Source organism: Empidonax traillii, unplaced genomic scaffold (assembly GCF_003031625.1).
Source record: "Empidonax traillii isolate 1590-97213 ecotype Southwest subspecies unplaced genomic scaffold, ASM303162v1 scaffold52:size1600334, whole genome shotgun sequence".
NCBI classification, from domain to species: Eukaryota; Metazoa; Chordata; class Aves; order Passeriformes; family Tyrannidae; genus Empidonax; species Empidonax traillii.
In genome coordinates this window covers 124155-142104 of record NW_020955245.1, presented here as the reverse complement: position 1 = coordinate 142104, position 17950 = coordinate 124155, and the positions used below count along the sequence as shown (strand labels likewise).

At 47.1% G+C, this 17950-nt stretch overlaps 1 protein-coding gene across 2 annotated transcripts in view; it reads right to left on the bottom strand.

Annotated features, from left to right (window-relative positions):
- Nucleotides 1–17416, bottom strand: part of ALDH1A3 (aldehyde dehydrogenase 1 family member A3) — a 35451-nt gene extending 18035 nt beyond the window's left edge. For both annotated transcript variants that reach the window (XM_027879182.1, XM_027879183.1), the window contains exons 1-6: nucleotides 17300–17416; nucleotides 13776–13880; nucleotides 7930–8070; nucleotides 5650–5779; nucleotides 3938–3999; nucleotides 927–1055 (exon numbers count right to left, since the gene is read on the bottom strand). In XM_027879182.1, the coding sequence (XP_027734983.1) occupies nucleotides 927–1055; nucleotides 3938–3999; nucleotides 5650–5779; nucleotides 7930–8070; nucleotides 13776–13880; nucleotides 17300–17401 (669 nt within the window). In that variant the 5' untranslated portion in view covers nucleotides 17402–17416. The remainder of the gene's footprint in view (nucleotides 1–926; nucleotides 1056–3937; nucleotides 4000–5649; nucleotides 5780–7929; nucleotides 8071–13775; nucleotides 13881–17299) is intronic.
- Nucleotides 17417–17950: the final 534 nt, after the last annotated feature.

Below are 17950 nucleotides of genomic sequence, written 5' to 3'. Positions count from 1 at the left end.
AAAAAGCAGTGGTGTGGCAGGGCTCACTAAAAGCCACGACAACTGAACTCATCCTGTGTGATCTTATTAAGCCAAGCAATTGTAGGAAATACTTAACTGGTATTATTTTTCCCCCCACTTCCTTTCCTGATGGAGGAGCCCTAAGTGTCAATTATCAACATATCCTTCTGTTTTTCTCCCAGGCTAAGCCAAGAACAGACAAAATCATCATCATCATTTGACTGAGCCTCACAAACAGGCTTCCAGCTGAGAGGAAAAAGCATATCTACAACCCCTTTAGTTTTCCTCAGTGAGTCACATCCATAGCTTTAGGAAGCTGCTGTTCTGACCAGTTCTGGAAGGTTCTGTGCACCTCCCACCCCCTCTGTATGATGAACAGGGCACAACAGGTCCTACCTGACAAGCCCTAAACCAACATTTTTAAAACCCCAACCTGTGATCTTCCCTTTATTTCAGCTGACTTTCCAGGCCAGACATAGCTAAATTGTTCTATGAACCACAGAAATGACGAAGAATTGTTTCCCAGGACACTCTGTCTTGGTTGAATTATCCCACTTAAAAACAACAAACACAACACTGCTGTCTAATCACACTCTTTTTTGTCCCATTGTCTAATAAAACTGAGCTGTTGTTTTTCCCTCATTTGGGAGAAGGGAAGACAAGGCAGAGGAATAAAAGCACCATTTTTTCTCCCTGCAGCTTCCTGAGACAGGAGAAAAACGTACGGGTTTTGTGATCTTTGCTACCTCCCAGCCAGTCACTGTCAGTCACGAAGGTCTTTGTGAAGAAACACTGGATACAAAGCTTGTTCTCACTTTCCCTTGTGAGCCTTTAACATCTTTAAACCCGAAAAACCTGGACAGCCAATTCAAAAATCCTCCTTACGACCTTAAGAGAACCTCAGGGGGGTGTTGAGATTTCCTCACCTCCTTGATCAGAGAGCCGATGTACAGCGACGTGAGGGGGGTTTGTTCAGCTGGCTTGATAACCAGAGTGTTCCCGCAGCACAGGGCCGGTGCCATCTTCCAAACCAGCATCAGCAGGGGGAAGTTCCACTGCAAGAACACGAGTCACAGGTCAGACCAGCCTGGCACAGTCACCTACTCGCTTCCACGCAGTGTTTTCCCCACCTTCCCACAGCTCAGGGAGAAAAGGAGCTGGGAGGAAAGCCGTGAAGAGAAGTGTCTGCTTACAATAGTGTGTTTGCTTGGACTACAGAGTATAACTTCCTTGATTTCCCCCTGAGATCCCTAATATTGCTGGCAGTCCTCACGCTAATCCTGTAAGTTGGACAAACTTCTGTATGATGTTACCTCATTCTTTACAGGAGTTTGATCACACTTTGTGTCGGATTTTGGCTGTTCACAGAAACACTGTTGGAGGCAGTTTCCTGATGTGTCACTTTTGCACAGCATCCATATGTGGGGGAATTGCAGGGTGCAACTACTCATTGAAAAGAAAACCTCATTTTTCTGTGTTAGGCATTGGCTGAGTAGTCAGGAGTTATACAATATCATTCAGCTCCAGATTTATAACTAGGAATCTGCAGTCATGGAAATCTAGGGGAGGTCTTATCCTCCCTTCAAATTGTAAATTTTTCCTTTCCAATTAGTTTTCTAATTTAGAATTAGGAACCAGTCCACATCAGTTTACTCTGTGCTAATCTCTTTCATGGTCATGTGTATTTGTAGATTTTGGAGCCTAAGCAAGAAGTGGAAAATGTAGCTCACAATGAATCTCAAAAAGGTCATTTGGCAGCAGAAAGGATTTCTTCATTAAAAATAATTAATGCTGCTTTAGGGATGATGGAAGCAGGCCAACAGTAAGGGGACTTCTTGTCAAGACTCAAGCCAAGGGCTTTAACTATCAACAAAGAAGCCAAATATGTTAGGAATCCACAGATTCACACTTACAAAGAAATTAGCAGTGTAGCTTTTAAGCAATGAGTTCTGTTCTAACCCAGCAGCCTGAGACAAAGCAGAATTTTGTCTCAAGTGCTACTCTTCAACTGGTTTCACTCTTTTTCCCAGACCTGTTCCATTTCAGTGATCTTCTCCAATGGCCACATCCCATAATTTGCCCATTTGTCTTATTCTCCTAAGCCTTCTTAGAGGCCTGACTCTGCAGCTTGAGCCATTCACACCTATACTACTTTTCTACACTTTCAGAGCATGAAATAACTCCATTAGGAGCTTTCTGCTGCAGAGTGGCTGGTGAGAGTAACAGTAAAGGACTCCAGGGCTGCCTCATGATATCACCTTGGGATAAAAATCAGCCATATGCTGCACTTTCTTAGAGCTTCCCTTGATAACAACACTGGTTTAAATATAATCAAGCCACAGGAAAAAGGGAGGACTGTTAATTGCTCTAGGGAGACATACGCAGAACAGCGACAGAATCTTTTTCAATCAAGCAGGAATACACAAACCCACGGACTGTTGGCGTTACTGAGATCGAACTGGGAAAAAAAGATTGGAGGAGATTTGTTCTGAGTAAACTGAAGACAGATGTGGTTTTGTTGACCCCAATCATCCTTTTTACAAACACAGCGTTGAACTTGAATCAAATTTGGTTCTGTGTTTTCTGTTGTATCTGTTGCTGATCTGGGATCAACCTGAGATCTTACAAGTCCCACTATGTTCCCATACAGTGGCCTTGCAAAGCATCCTACATCATGTAGGTTGTAAAGGGATAGTTTCCAAAGCACTGCTGAGTGCCAAAGGTGGTTGAATGTGACTTTTTAACTGATGATCAATGTGAGGAACCTGAGGTTTTGACCTTAAGTCATAAATTCTGCTCACAAGCAGTCACCTTTCTTGCTCAGCCAGGAAAGCTGTGCAGAAGTCACCAAGACAAACGTCTGATAAATCCTACTGAGCATCTCCCACTCTGCCTCACCCTGGCATTGCCAAATAAACCACGTCCTCTTATCACTGGGGATTTAGATTCAATCCTGCTGAAAGAAAAAGCAGAATTTTCCCAGACATCTTTGGGATGTTCAGACATCTTTTTGGTCCAGACCTGTTATTCCCAGGGTCCACATGCATCCAGTGCCCCACATGCATTCCTTTCACTCTCTCCTTATCCCAAAGGTCAAAATCTTCCAGGGACTCTTACTGATCCCAGTATATAATCACAGAATATCCTGAGTGGGAAGGGATCCATTAGGATCACCAAAGTCCAACTCCTGGCCCTGCACAGGACAGCCCCAAGAATCCCACCATGGGCCTGAGACCTTTGTCCAAAGGCTTCCTGAACTCTGGCAGGCTTGGTGCTGTATCCAAACAGAGAATCTTGGCACAGCAAAATTTGCCTCATGACTTATAGGATACCACATTCAAAGCATTTTACAACCAGACAGGAACAAACTATGTCTTCCTTGTAGTTGTAAAGTCTTCCTGGCTGTCTGTTTAAAGAGAGCAAGTAACACATGGTAATACTGGAGGTATTCCAAGAACCAGCCACACTGTCCCCTCAGCAAGAGAATGAGACCTCAAGGAAAAGAAAACTCTATTCAGTGAGATGTAATCCCAGAAAGCTCAGAGAGCAGCCAGGCTTTATTAATAATGGATATGATTTAAAACTCAAAGCTGTGAATCAGCACGAGGCAGCAAAGGGCCAGCAGACGTAATGACGAGATGGGTGTCCCAGCAGTGCGAGAGTCAGCTCTGACTGGTCTCTGGTGGCTGGTGTCAGCCTCAGAGAGGAACAGAGCGTCTGATTAGGAGACCCACCCTTCCATTGCAGGGGATTTCTGCTGCCAAGAGCAATTGGCATGGGGGTAAAACAAGAAACTACATCAGGCCACTGAGATGGGAGTTCCCTGCAGAACAGCTGTGCTTAACCAGGGAGCAGGAGGCTGCAGAGTGTAGGATGGGAGTGCACATGGACTTTTCCAGTTCTGGGGGAGATGCAGGGCAGCATCACTGGTACTTACCGGGGTTATGGCTCCACAGACACCCATCGGCTCGTGCCGGGTGAAACACACAAAATTCTCATCTGCGAGACAAGAGGATAAAAGATGATAGAACAGTCAAAACCCTCACCTGTACAGAAAGGGTGTAAGACAACTGCACACTAACAGGTTGGGGACAGAACTAAATCCCTGTTAGACAAAGAACCCTGCATCTGTTCCTCTTAACTCATGCCTTTGGGACATCCCAGATGGATGAAGATGCCTCTAGGTAAAGGTCTCATGTCAGCTTGAAAGCCAAACATTGCTCATGGTTACAGTGGAACCTTTCAAAAGCAGGGATTAAATTCCTTCTGCAAACTCCCTGCATTGAGGCTGATGGAGGGTATCTCTCTACCACAGTGAAGAGCAAGCACGAATTTCATTCAGGTTGTGTCTCAATGAAGGAAGCAAAGCACTTGCCTCCCTGAGGGAGAGAGTTTCTAAACTCATTTTGTACAGAAATCCTGTTCAGTGTAACAGGAATCACACTTTTAGTAAGAACTCTGGGACTAAAGTAATACCATTCTTCTTAAAATACTGCTGCTACTCTTTCAAAGAGGAAGCAGGAAGGACATTTGCCTTTCAAATTCATTCTTGCTGAACACCCACTTTTATTGGGAAGATCTGAGAGAGAACATGAACATTTCTAATGACGGTTTTTGGGAGTGATCTCAAATCAGGACAAACAAGCAGTGTCCAGGCAAGCAAAGCTTTACACTACTCTGAATGAGAGTGAAATCTCTGTTTATAAGGCTGACAGGACTCCCTTTGCTGCTTGCAGAGACTGAACTAGCTCAGCCCTTCAGTCCTTCCCCTGGTGACTGATTTTTGTTCGCAGTGCCTGCCCTTTTTACAGCCTCAGTTATCACCTGCACACAGGGACAAAAGAGGGTGAATTTGAAAATGCACCATGTTGCCCATTGTGCCACATGGACATTCATTGTCTTAATTTGTTCTCCCCAAAACCATACCTGAACTTATTTAGCTGAACCAAAGCATTCCTTCTGTGTGACTGCTCTGACTCTGTAGCCTAGGACACATTTTGAAAACCTCATTTAAGTGTCAGAAAACTTGACAGGGTCCCCCAAAGAGCTCAGTGCTTTGACTCCTGAGAGGAGTCAACATCACAGGCCTCCTCTTCAATAAAAGTTAAGAAAAAACACTAAACGACCTCTCTGAACATCTGAAACAGCAATGCCAAGAACATCAGCAAGGTGGGAGACACTGGTGGATCCCACATTAACCCTTTGCCACATCCCTCTGGCACCTGGAATGGCACAAGCAATTTTCCCCAGAATTCATACAATTCTCCCCAGAAACCTCTGTCCTTACACTCTCTGGGATCTTAATTCATTTCAGTGATCCCTACAAGCAAATTCCCCTATAATGTCTGGGGTGTTTTCTTTAAGAATTAATCTGGATTCAAAACCAAAAAGGTTTCTCTGTCAAAAAAAAAAGCAGCAGAAGAGCTCATCCATTATTTTTCAAAGATCTATCCAGGCCTTGACATAGTTCTTTCATTACTTTAAATATTGAAACACCTCTGCTTAAAATGCATCCTGAGACAGCAAGGAAGTGCAGGCTATTTTTTGCAGGTTTTCAGAAGCCAGCCTTTCCACAGATCTCCCTCCCACCCCCTCAAGCCCAATCCCATCCCAGCTCTAAAACTGGGTCTGAAAGAACTCCCAACTCACCCACTGGGATAGTTCTGCCCTGAATTTTGTCAGCCCATCCAGCGTAATACCGGAGTGTTTTTATGCAGCCTTCCAGGTCGATGAAATAAGCCTGCAGAAAAGGTTTTCCTGTGTCCATTGTTTCCAGAGTCTGAAAAAAAAAAAAAAAAAAAAGTTGCATGCACTTTCAGACAAATTAATGGAAAAAAAAAGCTTTTAGAGGAACTCTTTCTCAGCTTTATTTTGCCTTATTCTGAAGACAGAGCGTGTTCTTCCCTCCTCTTATATTTAAGGAATGAGCTTGTGATACAAATTAGGCAGAAGGGAGACTAGACCAGACAACCCTGATCCGTGCAGGAGTTGCTTTGTCCAGTGGCTGTGATGAAAGGTCACCTTCCAGAAGCCCTCAGAAGGTGAGTGTGGGTGGGATACAGAGGGTCTGGGGCACTGGTCAGAAACAAAGCCAGTCATGACTTCACCATAACTGACCTTCCAATGCAGATGTTCTGCATTCCAGATGGTGTCACTGAAATCAGTCAGACCCACTTGCCTTTTATGTGGAAGAAAAAAAAAAAAAATCTAGTTTTTCTACTTCATAACCCTAAACCCAACCTCTGAAAAGCCTCTTTTGTCCAATGATAGAAAACACATTTTTTACAGGGTTCTGGTGAAGTAACCTCTGGGCTCAGATCTGTGCTGAGACCAAGGCAAGGCAGAAGTTGCTCCAGTGAAGCTGCACCGGTGCTGAGCAGCTCCAAACAAAGTCCAGGCTCAGCCTGTGTCCTTTGCACTGTTCTGGACATTAGCTCAGGGAATGCTTTGTTCTCCACACAGGTCATTAAATGGGATATTGGTACAAATGGCCAGCACATCCATAAAGGAAGTACTATCCCTTGGTAGATTGGAACATCTTTGTTTACATATGAAGTCATACCCTGTCATCTTCCACAGACATTAGGGTCCAAACAGCACTCGAACAGACATTCCCCTTGGAATGACTGGGATTGTTATCCACTGAATGTCTGCTAAAACAACTGATTTTTATAAGTCATTACTTAGCACACAGCCAAGGCAGCTAAGGGCTGGTGTTCTGCAGTGCAAACAGTCATGCCAAACAAGCCCTCCCAGACCAGAAGGACGGAGAAAGCTTAAAGTGAGTGTTCTGCTTATGGAAAAAGCAGGATCCTCTAAAGTCACATCAAAAAGTGAGCAAAAATGAACAGAGTTTATTCACACACACATATTTTTTTTTCCCTTTTATTTGCTGGCCAGAACTGCCTTTAGATCCGAATAGTTTGGTTTCGTCCTGCTGAAACTGAAAGCTGTCATGTGGTTGAGAGAGACTGTGCTGGGGAAAGAAACTCAGCTCAAAGCAGTCGTGTGAGTGTAGGCTCCTAAACACATCCCACGGATGTAATTCCTACTGACCTCAGCAGGACCCTGGCTCAGGAACCTGCACCTCCAACAGCACAGGATGTCACAAATGCCATTCCCATGAAGATAAAAGTGCAGCATTGAACGGGAGAGTGCTCAGATCTCGGGTATGGAGGGACAGCAGCCCTAAGCTGAGGATCTGGGAGCGGGATTTGGAGAGATGTGCAATGCCCATGGAGTCTAAAGGCTCCTATCAACTGCAGCATGTTTTAGCTCAGGTTCTCATCCCCTTGTTCTGCACCAGCAGGACTCCTCCAGGACAGGATCAGGGAACCATTAGCAATAGTTTTTCAGTGCAGATGTGCAAGTTAACACAGCTTCACAGCTATAGACAGATTGTCCTGAGCCAGTACATTCAGTGGGGAAAGGAACAGTTCCCACTTACACACATTTTAAACTTTGGATGATATCCAGCAAGAGAAAGATTCTCTTTCCAGCCCCCCATTTTAGGGGAAGGAATTTGCACAAGTGTTAAACTGGCCCTGCATTTTTGTACTAAAGTCTGAGTCAGCTGTTCTGGTTTGAGGTTGTTTTGGTTGGTTGGTTTTGTTTCACAGTTATAGTGTGTTTTTTTTTTAAATATAAGAGGTGGGAGACAGCTATGAACATTAATGACTGTTAAGCTAAGAAAAAGTGTGTTTATTGCTTTGAAAATTTGAGTACTAATATCTGTAATCACTTCAGTAACTAGCTAAAGTCTTGGAGAAGTCAACTATATAAAGTCAACTTGCAGAAAGAGGAAGAAAGTCATGACTCCTATATGGGCTCTTCTGCCCTTCATAAAAGGGAGTAAAAGAAAAATATGAGGTAGATGGAGCTGAATTATCAGCCAACTCTTGTTGGTCTGTCAATGCTCCCAGTACTTACTGCCAGGATGACTCTGTCTCGCTCCAGAAGATCAGCCAGTTTGTGCAGGAGTCGTCCTCTGCTTGGGGCACCCATCTGTCTCCAGGGAGAGCCCCTCTGGAATGCTGCCTTTGCTGCCTCCACTGCATTATCCACGTCGGGCTACAGCACCACATACACAAGAAAACCTCAGGTTACAAGGAAGGAGCTGGACAATGGCACAGAAACCCCACTCAGGCTGGTTCCTTATTGATGCTGCGATGGCTAAAACCAAGTTGTCCGACAAAACCACTTCCATTTTGCTCCTGGATTTGAATCCCAGCCTGGAATATGTTTTAGGTTTGGCCTGGGCTCATAAACAACCTTGAGGTCAAAGTACCAACAGGGTCTTGCAAGGGAAATTTAATGTAACTGATCTGTTTATAAAATAATCCAGAATCCTGTTCCTGCCAATAGAGGATGTGACACTGGGGGAGATGGAGAAACAAGCATGACAGGCCACTGGCCCACATGAATCAGCCTCCTGCCTAAACAAGTGTGGGCAGGAAAGTCCCCCAGTGAGATCAAGGTTTTATCCAGGGGAACAATCACAGCTCAGATCCCACCGTTCAGTCCCCCTGGAACCCATGCCAATGGCAGTTAACACAATAAAAGGCTCCTTTAGATCCTAAAACACTTCCAGAACATTTCTGCCAGATGGGAGAGGTTTTGCTGTTTAGTGCTACAACAAAGGCATTTCACCTACACACACTTGGTACCATTCTCCCTTCATCTCCCTGCACCTTTACCATCCTCTGGACCAAACCTAACTCTGTTTACCCAAGTTACTACTCAAGTGGGCAGCAAGTTCGCTCCCTTTCCACAGCATCACCCCCCAAAGCTTCATGCATTTGCTCTGGCCACAGTAGACCCTGGACTCCTCCCTGCACCTCACACACATTGATTAAAAACGTGGAGCCAAGGGCAACCTCATGATCCAATGGAATCAACAGGAACATTGCCACCACCATCCACAAGGCCAAGGCTGTAGCCCAAGCACACATAAAGCTTTGGACAGGTTCCTGCTGTATGTAATGTCTGGCACAGCCTGTGCCTCATTTCAGCTGATGGAGAACTTGCACCTCACTGCAATACATGGCTCAAAAGGGTGGGAAAGGAGCCTTGATTGTTCCTCACAGAACTGCACCAGTTGCTCTCACCTGTGTTTAATGTCAAGTCTTGTCTGGACACCATTAGGAAATGAGCCTCTGCACTGATCCAACCAGGTCTGGCTACTCTCCCCTCATGGGGAGATGTGTGGTGCTCAACCAAGAAAAAAATGTTACAGGGAGACATGTAACACCTCAAAAAGTTCTTGGTCAAAACAGCAAGTCATCACCCAAGGCAGTGGCACTTTAGATTAAAGTTGACTACTTTACAGAAAGATCATATAGCTTTGAAATAGCCTGATTTATACTGAAGAAACCCACTCTTTTGGAAGAGTGTTGCTGGGGAAATATTGCAGGAAACTTGTGCTGCTACAGAATGGCTCTGGTCTAGCAAAGGATGCTGGTCAGGTAGAGGTGGTGAGGAGCCACTGAGTGCAGACAGGCACATCCTGCCTGGGGCCCAATCACCCACGGACACAGCAGGCCTTCAGAATTGCTCACTCCATTTGAGCTGATCTGGATTGGAACTGGCACATCATGAGAGCCAGAAGGCATCACCAGCCACTGCACACTCAGGTACTCCCCATCCTGCCTGCTGGAATGAAGGCTCAAGCTGAAAGAGGCAATATTTTATGTGACAAAGCAGGCAGAGGAACATAAAAAGCCTGTCAGGTTTAAACAAGTCTTCCCTTAGCAGCAATTAATTAGTTCTGTGACTGGCCTGGGAGCACTGACGTGCAGGGAACTGGATGGCCTTGGTACTGAGGGTCTTCCCTCCACCCTGGCACTCAGGGGTGAGATGGCTGTGTGGGCAAAGAACTGCAATGCATGCCCAAATCTTCCCCATCCTCAAACCACAGGAGCACAAGTCCTGCTGCAGTTCCTGTAGATGGTTGCCTTCATTCTTGTCCCTTTTCTCAGACATGCTGGGTACAAATAGTGGCTCGGGGACTGCAGTCACTGTCGCACAAGCAAACAGGCTTTCCCTAAACACCCTCGGGGGAGCACCACCAGGCGAGATCCTGAGAGCCTGCACAGCCTCAATAGGGCTGAGAGACCAGCAAAAACAAGGAAATTCTTCAGAAAGGCTGAAATGCCATTCTTAATCCATCCTGTTATGACTAGGCATTAGGGGAGTCTGAATGGCATGTTCATTGCAGGCGTGTTGCAATAGGTAGGCACAAGGCGTGACAAAGGGACTCGGGACTGTCAAGGTGCCAGGAACACATCGTGGTGCACAAAACCACAGGAGGAGGAGATCCTGTGCATCCTGGTGCTCAGTCTGGATCTATAACACATGGAGTATTACACAAAAAGCTCCACTAAGAGACTATTAAGACTGCAAAGTCAAGCATTGCAGGGCTGGGAAGTGCCTGCAAACCTTCATGCCCACCTTGGCGTTGGCATTATGATACAACTCCCAGTTACACAACCACATACCTTTCCCCCCTGGACAAAAAACACACTGTTCTTTGTTCTAAGCTACCTCTTTCACTTCCATTTTCCACTTCAAATCCTGCTCATCGCTGCTCCCTTTTTCTCCCCTGGCCTTTCTTCCTCTCTCCTGTGTCTTCCTCACAGTGAAGACCCACTGGCCCTGTGAGTGGGGAAAACACCTGCAACAAAGTCTCACTCTGCATCAGTCTCAGGGTGTCCCACAGTGCTTCACTGTGGTCACTAAGGAGACCAAGCACAGCCACTGGAGACCATCTTCCTTCAACTCAACTACAACTCCTTCAAAAAGCCTCCCCTGTGCACATCTTTGGAAAGGCACTTCTCTGACACAGGACACAAGCACATCAGTTTCTCATTTAGAAGAGGTTCCCTGACCTGCTCCCCTGCAAACACATTGCATTGCTCTGACTTCTGAACCTGAGTTCAAAACAGCCACAAAATGCATCTTAACAGCCCCAAGTGTCCAAAATCATTCTTGAGGGCACTGGAGTCTTACCTCAGCCTGTCACTACAACCTGAGGGAGACTGCAGACAAATCCCTCTCACAACCCTTCAGAGATCCACATGTGAGAGTGAACTGCTTGGAAATGACCACGGCAGACACTCCACAACATCGAGTCTGCTCCACAGTCACAGCTGTGGACCTGCTGCCTGTGCTCTGGGGCCACCAGCTGAGCTGGGCACTCCTTTGAGGAAGGAGCACCTTTCCCCTGCCTTTGAAGGATGTCAGCAAGCTACTGGAAGGAAAAAGCCTGTCTCCAATTTTTTATTGACAGCACCAGAGGCATCATGATGGCACAAGTAGTCCTGCTTTTACATGGTAACATCAAGACAGGGTGGAAGTTCTGGGGCTTCACCACTCCCATGGGGCAGAAGTATAGTGGAGAAAGTTATTCCTTCTCTGTTATCAACCTGGCAAACACCTGGACACTAAGACACTTTTTGGGAGGTAAAAAGCCTCCCAACATCCAGTGAAGACATCTGCCATTTTATTTCCAGGGCTTCTTTTTCCACACAGACTTTTCTTTATCCCTCAACTGTCCCATCAAGGACAATTCTGTAACTAAAGAACAAACAACAAAACCTTTGCTTCGAGGCTCATAAAGCATTGGCCAAGTTTCAACACCAGACTGAACTGTCATCGCTGAGATATCGGCTGCCAAATTCCCACCCCTCACGTGCAGCCTGAGCAAAACACTCTGCATGGCCAGGGAGGGGCAGGTTTCTGTTGAGGGCTTGGAAAGTGGAGTTCTGCTCCCAGCCTGCTGTGAGGGCAGAGCCAAACCTGGCACAGCACAGCTGAAGCCAGAGCCAGCACCAGGAACTGACACCCCTGGGGTGGCACCGAGCAGCACAACAAGTGTGGTGCCACATGGGGAAGGACACTGGAAAGCACCAAACACAACTCATCACTTCCTGTAGTGACTCCAGCAGACTGGAGTTACATCCAGGGGGAATAAGTTCAATCAGGGCAAATGAAGCCTCAGAGGACTTGGCTTGACCATGTCCCACTGTCCTATGGCAAATGTCACCAGAAGCCAAACAGCTATTTGGGGATGGTTCTCAGCCATGACTGCTTTCTGAGTAATCCAGATTCAGGTCTAAGCCCACTCAGTTCCTTGGAAAAACCCATTTACAGCCAAAAATTATTGGGTTTTTTTTAAAGGTATAATATAAAGGGGTGGAAGAGGCTTTCGGCACCTGAGCCAGAGTTACCTCACATTCCTTCCTGCAATTTCCATGCACCCACGCTGAGTATCCAGGGGCAGAGGGATCCACTGACTGACCCCAAGGAAAGGTTTACAGTGAGTCTCCTGCAAGCTAAAAGCCAAATTCAGGTAGGGACAAATCTCAAGAAGGCAAGCTGTAAAACTGGGCTTTTAGTTCTGCATAACAATTTTCTTTAAGCCAGACAGTAAGAAGCAGGCACAAAATACTCCTGTAGCTGCTGGAGGAGACACTCAGCTCAGGAAACAATAACAGTGTCATGGTTTGTGCCTATCAAAATATAGTTGCATCAGAGTCAGCTTCAACTCCACTGTTTACATGCCACTGCAATTCCACACAGTTGTGTCCTACCCAGTCAGTATAAAGACATTACACACAATGTTTGGTTCTGCCTGCATCTGCAATTGCCCTATGGATACACAAATCCCCCATGGCAATAAGTCCTGGAGGCTGCTTTAGTGCCACCCAAAAAAGCACAGCTACCTTACACAACGCTGCATTGTATTCCCAAGGAAGTTTGCTCCCATCTCCAGAAGGGTTTATACTCTACACTGTACAATCCCAGAAAACTCACTGCCCCTGCTCAGCTAGTCTCAGTCCTACTAGGAAAGGATCCCCCCTCACTGGAAACCAGGCACTGGGCCTCACAAGTGTTGGACAAGCTTAGGCACAAAAAGATCTCAGTGCAGGACAGAAATGGCCACACTGCCCATAGCAGTGAGCTGCCAAAGCCCTGGTACAGCTCAGCAGCTGTGAGTCACCTTCCCATGACACCCTGCAAAAAGCCAGCTCTTGGGTCTGCCCTCTTCCATAGGCTGGCCCCTATATGATCAGTTGTTTTGGACAGAAAGAGTCACATCTGATTGTTCCTCACCTCAAACTGTTACCAAACTCTGTTACAGCCCAGGCTGATCTACAGCAAACCAGGGCCAGCCAAGGATTGCTAGAGCTCTTGAGATACCAGTTTGGTTTTAACTGGGAGTTGCCACTTTTGTGCAGGAGGCCAGAGCCCACGGTACCAGCTGGAAGAGCAGCACCACATCTCCAGCAGTAAGTGGTCAGTGTTTGTATGACCGAGCTCAAATTCCCCCAAGCACTCAGGTTATTTGTTGACTTTGTTTATAAGGAGACAAATTTCAGCTCAGTGTGTCCAACAGGCTGCTGTGCAGCTGGTGTATAAACCACTCCCAACACAAGGCCCCAGTCCTGTCAGGGATGTGCATACACCATCATTGCTATTTCCTCAGGCTGGCTGCTCCCTTCCAGTCCATGCCACAAGAATGATGCTCAATCTCATTCCTCTGACAGTGCTCAGCAGCCAGTTCCTACCAGGGAAAGTGCCTCTGACAAGTTGGACAGGATTGATCCCACCCAGCCCATGTAATTCTTGAGCAGCACATCCAGTGTCCCAGACCTTCAAATCAGTCTGGCCAGATGGATGATGTTGTTAAAAGCCAGCTTTTCCTCTGGGTGCTTCCCTACAAAAAGAAGGGCTTTGGAAACAGTCTTCTGCACTGCTTTTCTAACAACACTTACCTTGTCCCCTTCCTCAATGTCACAAATTTTCTCCAGCGTTGAAGGGTTGTAGGTGGGGAACTTCTTTCCACTTGTAGACTCGTGCCATTCATTGTTAATAAATATCTGAAGAGAGAGAAAGAGAAGTGGAAGGGAAGTGGGATGGGCAGGAGAAAGAAAACACTGAAGTAGAAGAAAAAACCACAAGTGCTTCTCGAAGTTCCCAAAGCTCTCCAGTTTCCACCAGTGGCAGGGTCAAGTGTGCTCAGTCTCTCTGTTGGGGAGACTGGAATACAGAAGCATTTATCCAAACTTTGTGCACCCAGTTGGTTTTGAGCAAGAGGGAGGCAGAGGAGTGGGGCTCACACCACACACCACCGTGATTTGGCAGTGAGAAACGGGCGGGTTTTGAAGTCCATCTCCATGGGAACACCAAGCAGACACCCAGAGAAGCTGGCACGGTCCAAGCAGAAGGAGCCCCTCGTTACGTGTCACTGCACAATATTCCTTGGCTGTTTGCATCCTGCCCTGGGCTACTTCCACATCTTGCTCCCCCACCTCTGGCAGCACCCAGAGGAGGGTGGGGACTGGCTCAGTTCTACCCCACCATGCCTTGTCACAGCCTGGATCAAGCCTCCCACGTCACTTGGAGTCATCTGTGACAAGATTTAAGTGTTTCAAAATATTGCATTTCCAGAGCAAGAACAAACAGTCCCAGCATTGCGTAACCGAAAATGCATTAAATACTGGAGTGTTGTTACTCACTGTAAACAGAACATGAATACCTATATACAATTAATTGATTCAACATGCATCTTATCCACGCTGTGATCTAACTTGGCAGTGTTATATTTTATAAATATACTTCAAGTAAGATTAGATGAAGTAATCTTTATTAGTAGCCTGCTAGTGGCTGTAAGCTAGTACTTTTGTTTGGAAGTCATCCACATTTGCAATCTTGTTTACGAGTCTCTACACACCACCAGGAGATTAATGTTGCATCTCTTACATTCGGAATTCCCACTGCTTTGGGTCATAATTTTCTTTCCTTGGGCAGTTTTTTCTTCCTGAAAGGGCTTTTTTCTCACTATTTCTGCACAAAGCATGCAAAATGTAACTGGTGTAGAAGCTGCACAGTTGGACCCACCTGTTTCACAGGGGCCAAGAAAAAGACTATTTTGCCAAAGATGTGGCCAGGGGAAGTCACAGGAAGAGATACAATGTTAGAAATATTAACTCCAGTTTAAGACACCAACACTCCTGAACTACCTCTGTTATCCAAGTGCTACATTTTAACACTCAAACATCTTAACTTCAGTTTTTCTTTGTTTCACTAGTGAAGCAGAGTCACATTATAAACACAGGAGATATGACAAGCACTGTAAAATTAAAGCATCAGGTATATGCTCACAAACTGAGGATTGGGGAAGGATACTGTTTTTCCTTTGCATTCAACACGAATTCTATGGGAAAAGGATGTTCTTACAAGTAGTAAAACATGAGAGTGACAGGATCAGGCTGTTTTAAGCGTAACACATACACTGGCATCATTCTGGGAATTGCACCACATATCCCGGGTCTTTGGTGCCAGGAGCTGAAATCAAATCGAATAATTTATCAGCCGTTCATGCTGCATACCCAGGATTTGAGACAAGGAATTGTGGACAGATCACTTCCATCACACATCCATGACAAGCACTAAGCTCCTTTACAAGAAAGATCTTTGTTGAAAGTTTTTTCTTCTGCCCCAGCCCCGTAACTGGTAGAACCAAAAATAAAAACCTCCTCTAAGCAGAGGAAAACACGCTGTCAGCTGTAAACATCTGGTGAAACTCAGAGCTTGTACAAAACCCCTCGAAGTTTTATGAAAATGGACTGCTGTTCATTATTTACTCAGATGCACCAGCAGCACCAGATCAAACATCAAACTCCCACTCTTAATTTACATTGGTTTCCACTTTTAAGAGACTACCTTGATACTTCCAGCGCACAGAGTCTCTGGCAAAACTCTGGAGAATAAAACTGCGTGTTTTAAAACATACACGGGCTGCAGGATAAGATCCCTAAGGAGCGTTTAAAAGTGTTCACAACAATAAAAATAACAAAAACCAGAACATTTGGATGTTTGAGAAGAACTCGAATGGCCGTGTCCATTTTGGACGCGGGAAAGAGCTGTTTGTGCAGCGTTACGCCATTCTGCAATCAGCAGCTGCAGACCCAATTTGCTGCTAAATGACAAGCTTATCTCACTAATAAAGAGCAGATAAACTTGGGATGGTAAAAATTAATCTAGTCCGGTGATTACTATTAATTGCTAATCTGTTTCACTAGTTTGGACGCATAATTCAAATCAACACCTCGCGCGATAAGCTATCGCTGTTTACTCCTTCTCGCTGCAAGGGAATGAACTTCAAATACTCCTTTTTTTTTTTTTTTTTTTTTAATACTTAACACACAAATGCAACAGCAGCACACTCATTCAGCCCCTCCAGCTCTCTTAGTCCAGCCACAAAGTTGAAATTATGGCAGTTGAGGCTCCTTAGCAGCGTAACCAGCCGGGACATTTTCCACACTGCGCAAGGCAGCGGGTCAGGCTGTTGTGGAACAAAAAGCGACCTGGCGATCGCAGAGTTACAGCTGCATTGGGAACAGGGATTTCTGCAGCCCTGCTCAGCTCCACGCCAGCCTCACCTCTGAGGGATGGAGTTATCAAGCTCAGGAGCCTTTGGTTTAATCCAAAAGGTCAGGAGCAACTGTTTAAAGGGAAGCTCGATGAAAAAGGGAGAGGTGAAGGTTTGTGCAGGGTCGATGTCTGACTCCTCATCTCACAGAGAGGCCATAGAGGAGCTCTGTCAGGACAGAGAAAGTCACCAACAAGGCTCACATGAACAAAACTTCTAGAGCTGCAGGATGGCTCCAGTCTCATGGCAAAGCCCTTCTGTGAGGCCCAGTCCTGCTGGACCCTGGTCCTTCTCCAGGCTTGCCAGAACCCAAATTCACCCCTGGCACTGAGCCCCCTCCCAGCAAAGGAGCTGCAGACCAGGTCAAGGATAGCTGAACATAACTCTGACAAGCAGCTTCCTGAGGGATAAAACCCCCTCCTCTCCCTGCCCGGGCTCACCCCATCCAAATCGGATTTCACTGAGCACCAGTGCAGGGCTGGAGGCGTTCAAGGGTGGGTTGGGAGGGAAGATGGTGTCAGGCACCACAGGAGCCCAGAGCACCTGGGGCAGCACAATAGGTTCAGTGGGACCATTTATAAAAAAAAAAAAAATAAAAATAATAAAAAAATTAATATATATAGTTTTTGGGCTTTAGAGATTGGGGCAACAGCTGCACCATTGGAAATGCCACTGTCACCTGCTCGCTCAATCTCAAACCCCCATAAACCTACTGTCTCAGGCAGCAGGAGGAATAAAAGAACTTAAGAAAAAAACAACACCGAGGGTGAAAACTCTGCATCAAGAAAACCTAACACCTCGCCTCCACCCTGACTCCACCGAGCCCCGCCGCCCGCCTCCCCCGCGCCCGGCGAGCTGCCTCACCTTGGTGTACTTCACCTCCAGGCTGCGCAGGGGCCGCGGCAGGGGCGGCGGCGCTTTCCTGTCGGGCTGCCCGTTCTCCACGGCGCCGTTGAGGGCGGCCATGGCCCCGCCGTCGAGCCCGCGCGCCTTCTGCCCGCTGACAGCGCCCGCGCCGCCTTAAGAGCGCCGCGCGCGCCGCCCGCCCGCCGCCCCATTGGCCGCCGCCCCGGCCACGCCCCCCCCGCGCCCCGCCCCTCGCGCCGGCCCCTCGCGCGGCCGCAGGTGACGGGCGGCGCCGCCCCGCCGAGGAACCGCTGCGGGGAGCGGGGGCGCCCGCGCGCCGTGCCCGCCACGGCGGGAAACCCCGCAGGGCTCCCCTCAGCGTCCCTCACAGGGTCCCTCACGGCCCTCAAAGGGCTCCCCTCAGCGTCCCTCGCAGGGTCCCTCACGGCCCTCAAAGGGCTCCCCTCAGCGTCCCTCACAGGGTCCCTCACGGCCCTCAAAGGGCTCCCCTCAGCGTCCCTCACAGGGTCCCTCATGGCTCTCAAAGGGCTCCCCTCTGCGTCCCTCACAGGGTCCTTCACGGCCCTCAAAGGGCTCCCCTCAGCGTCCCTCGCAGCTGTCAAAGGGCTTCCAAAGGGCTACTACCTTTTGCTCCCCTCAGCGTCCCAA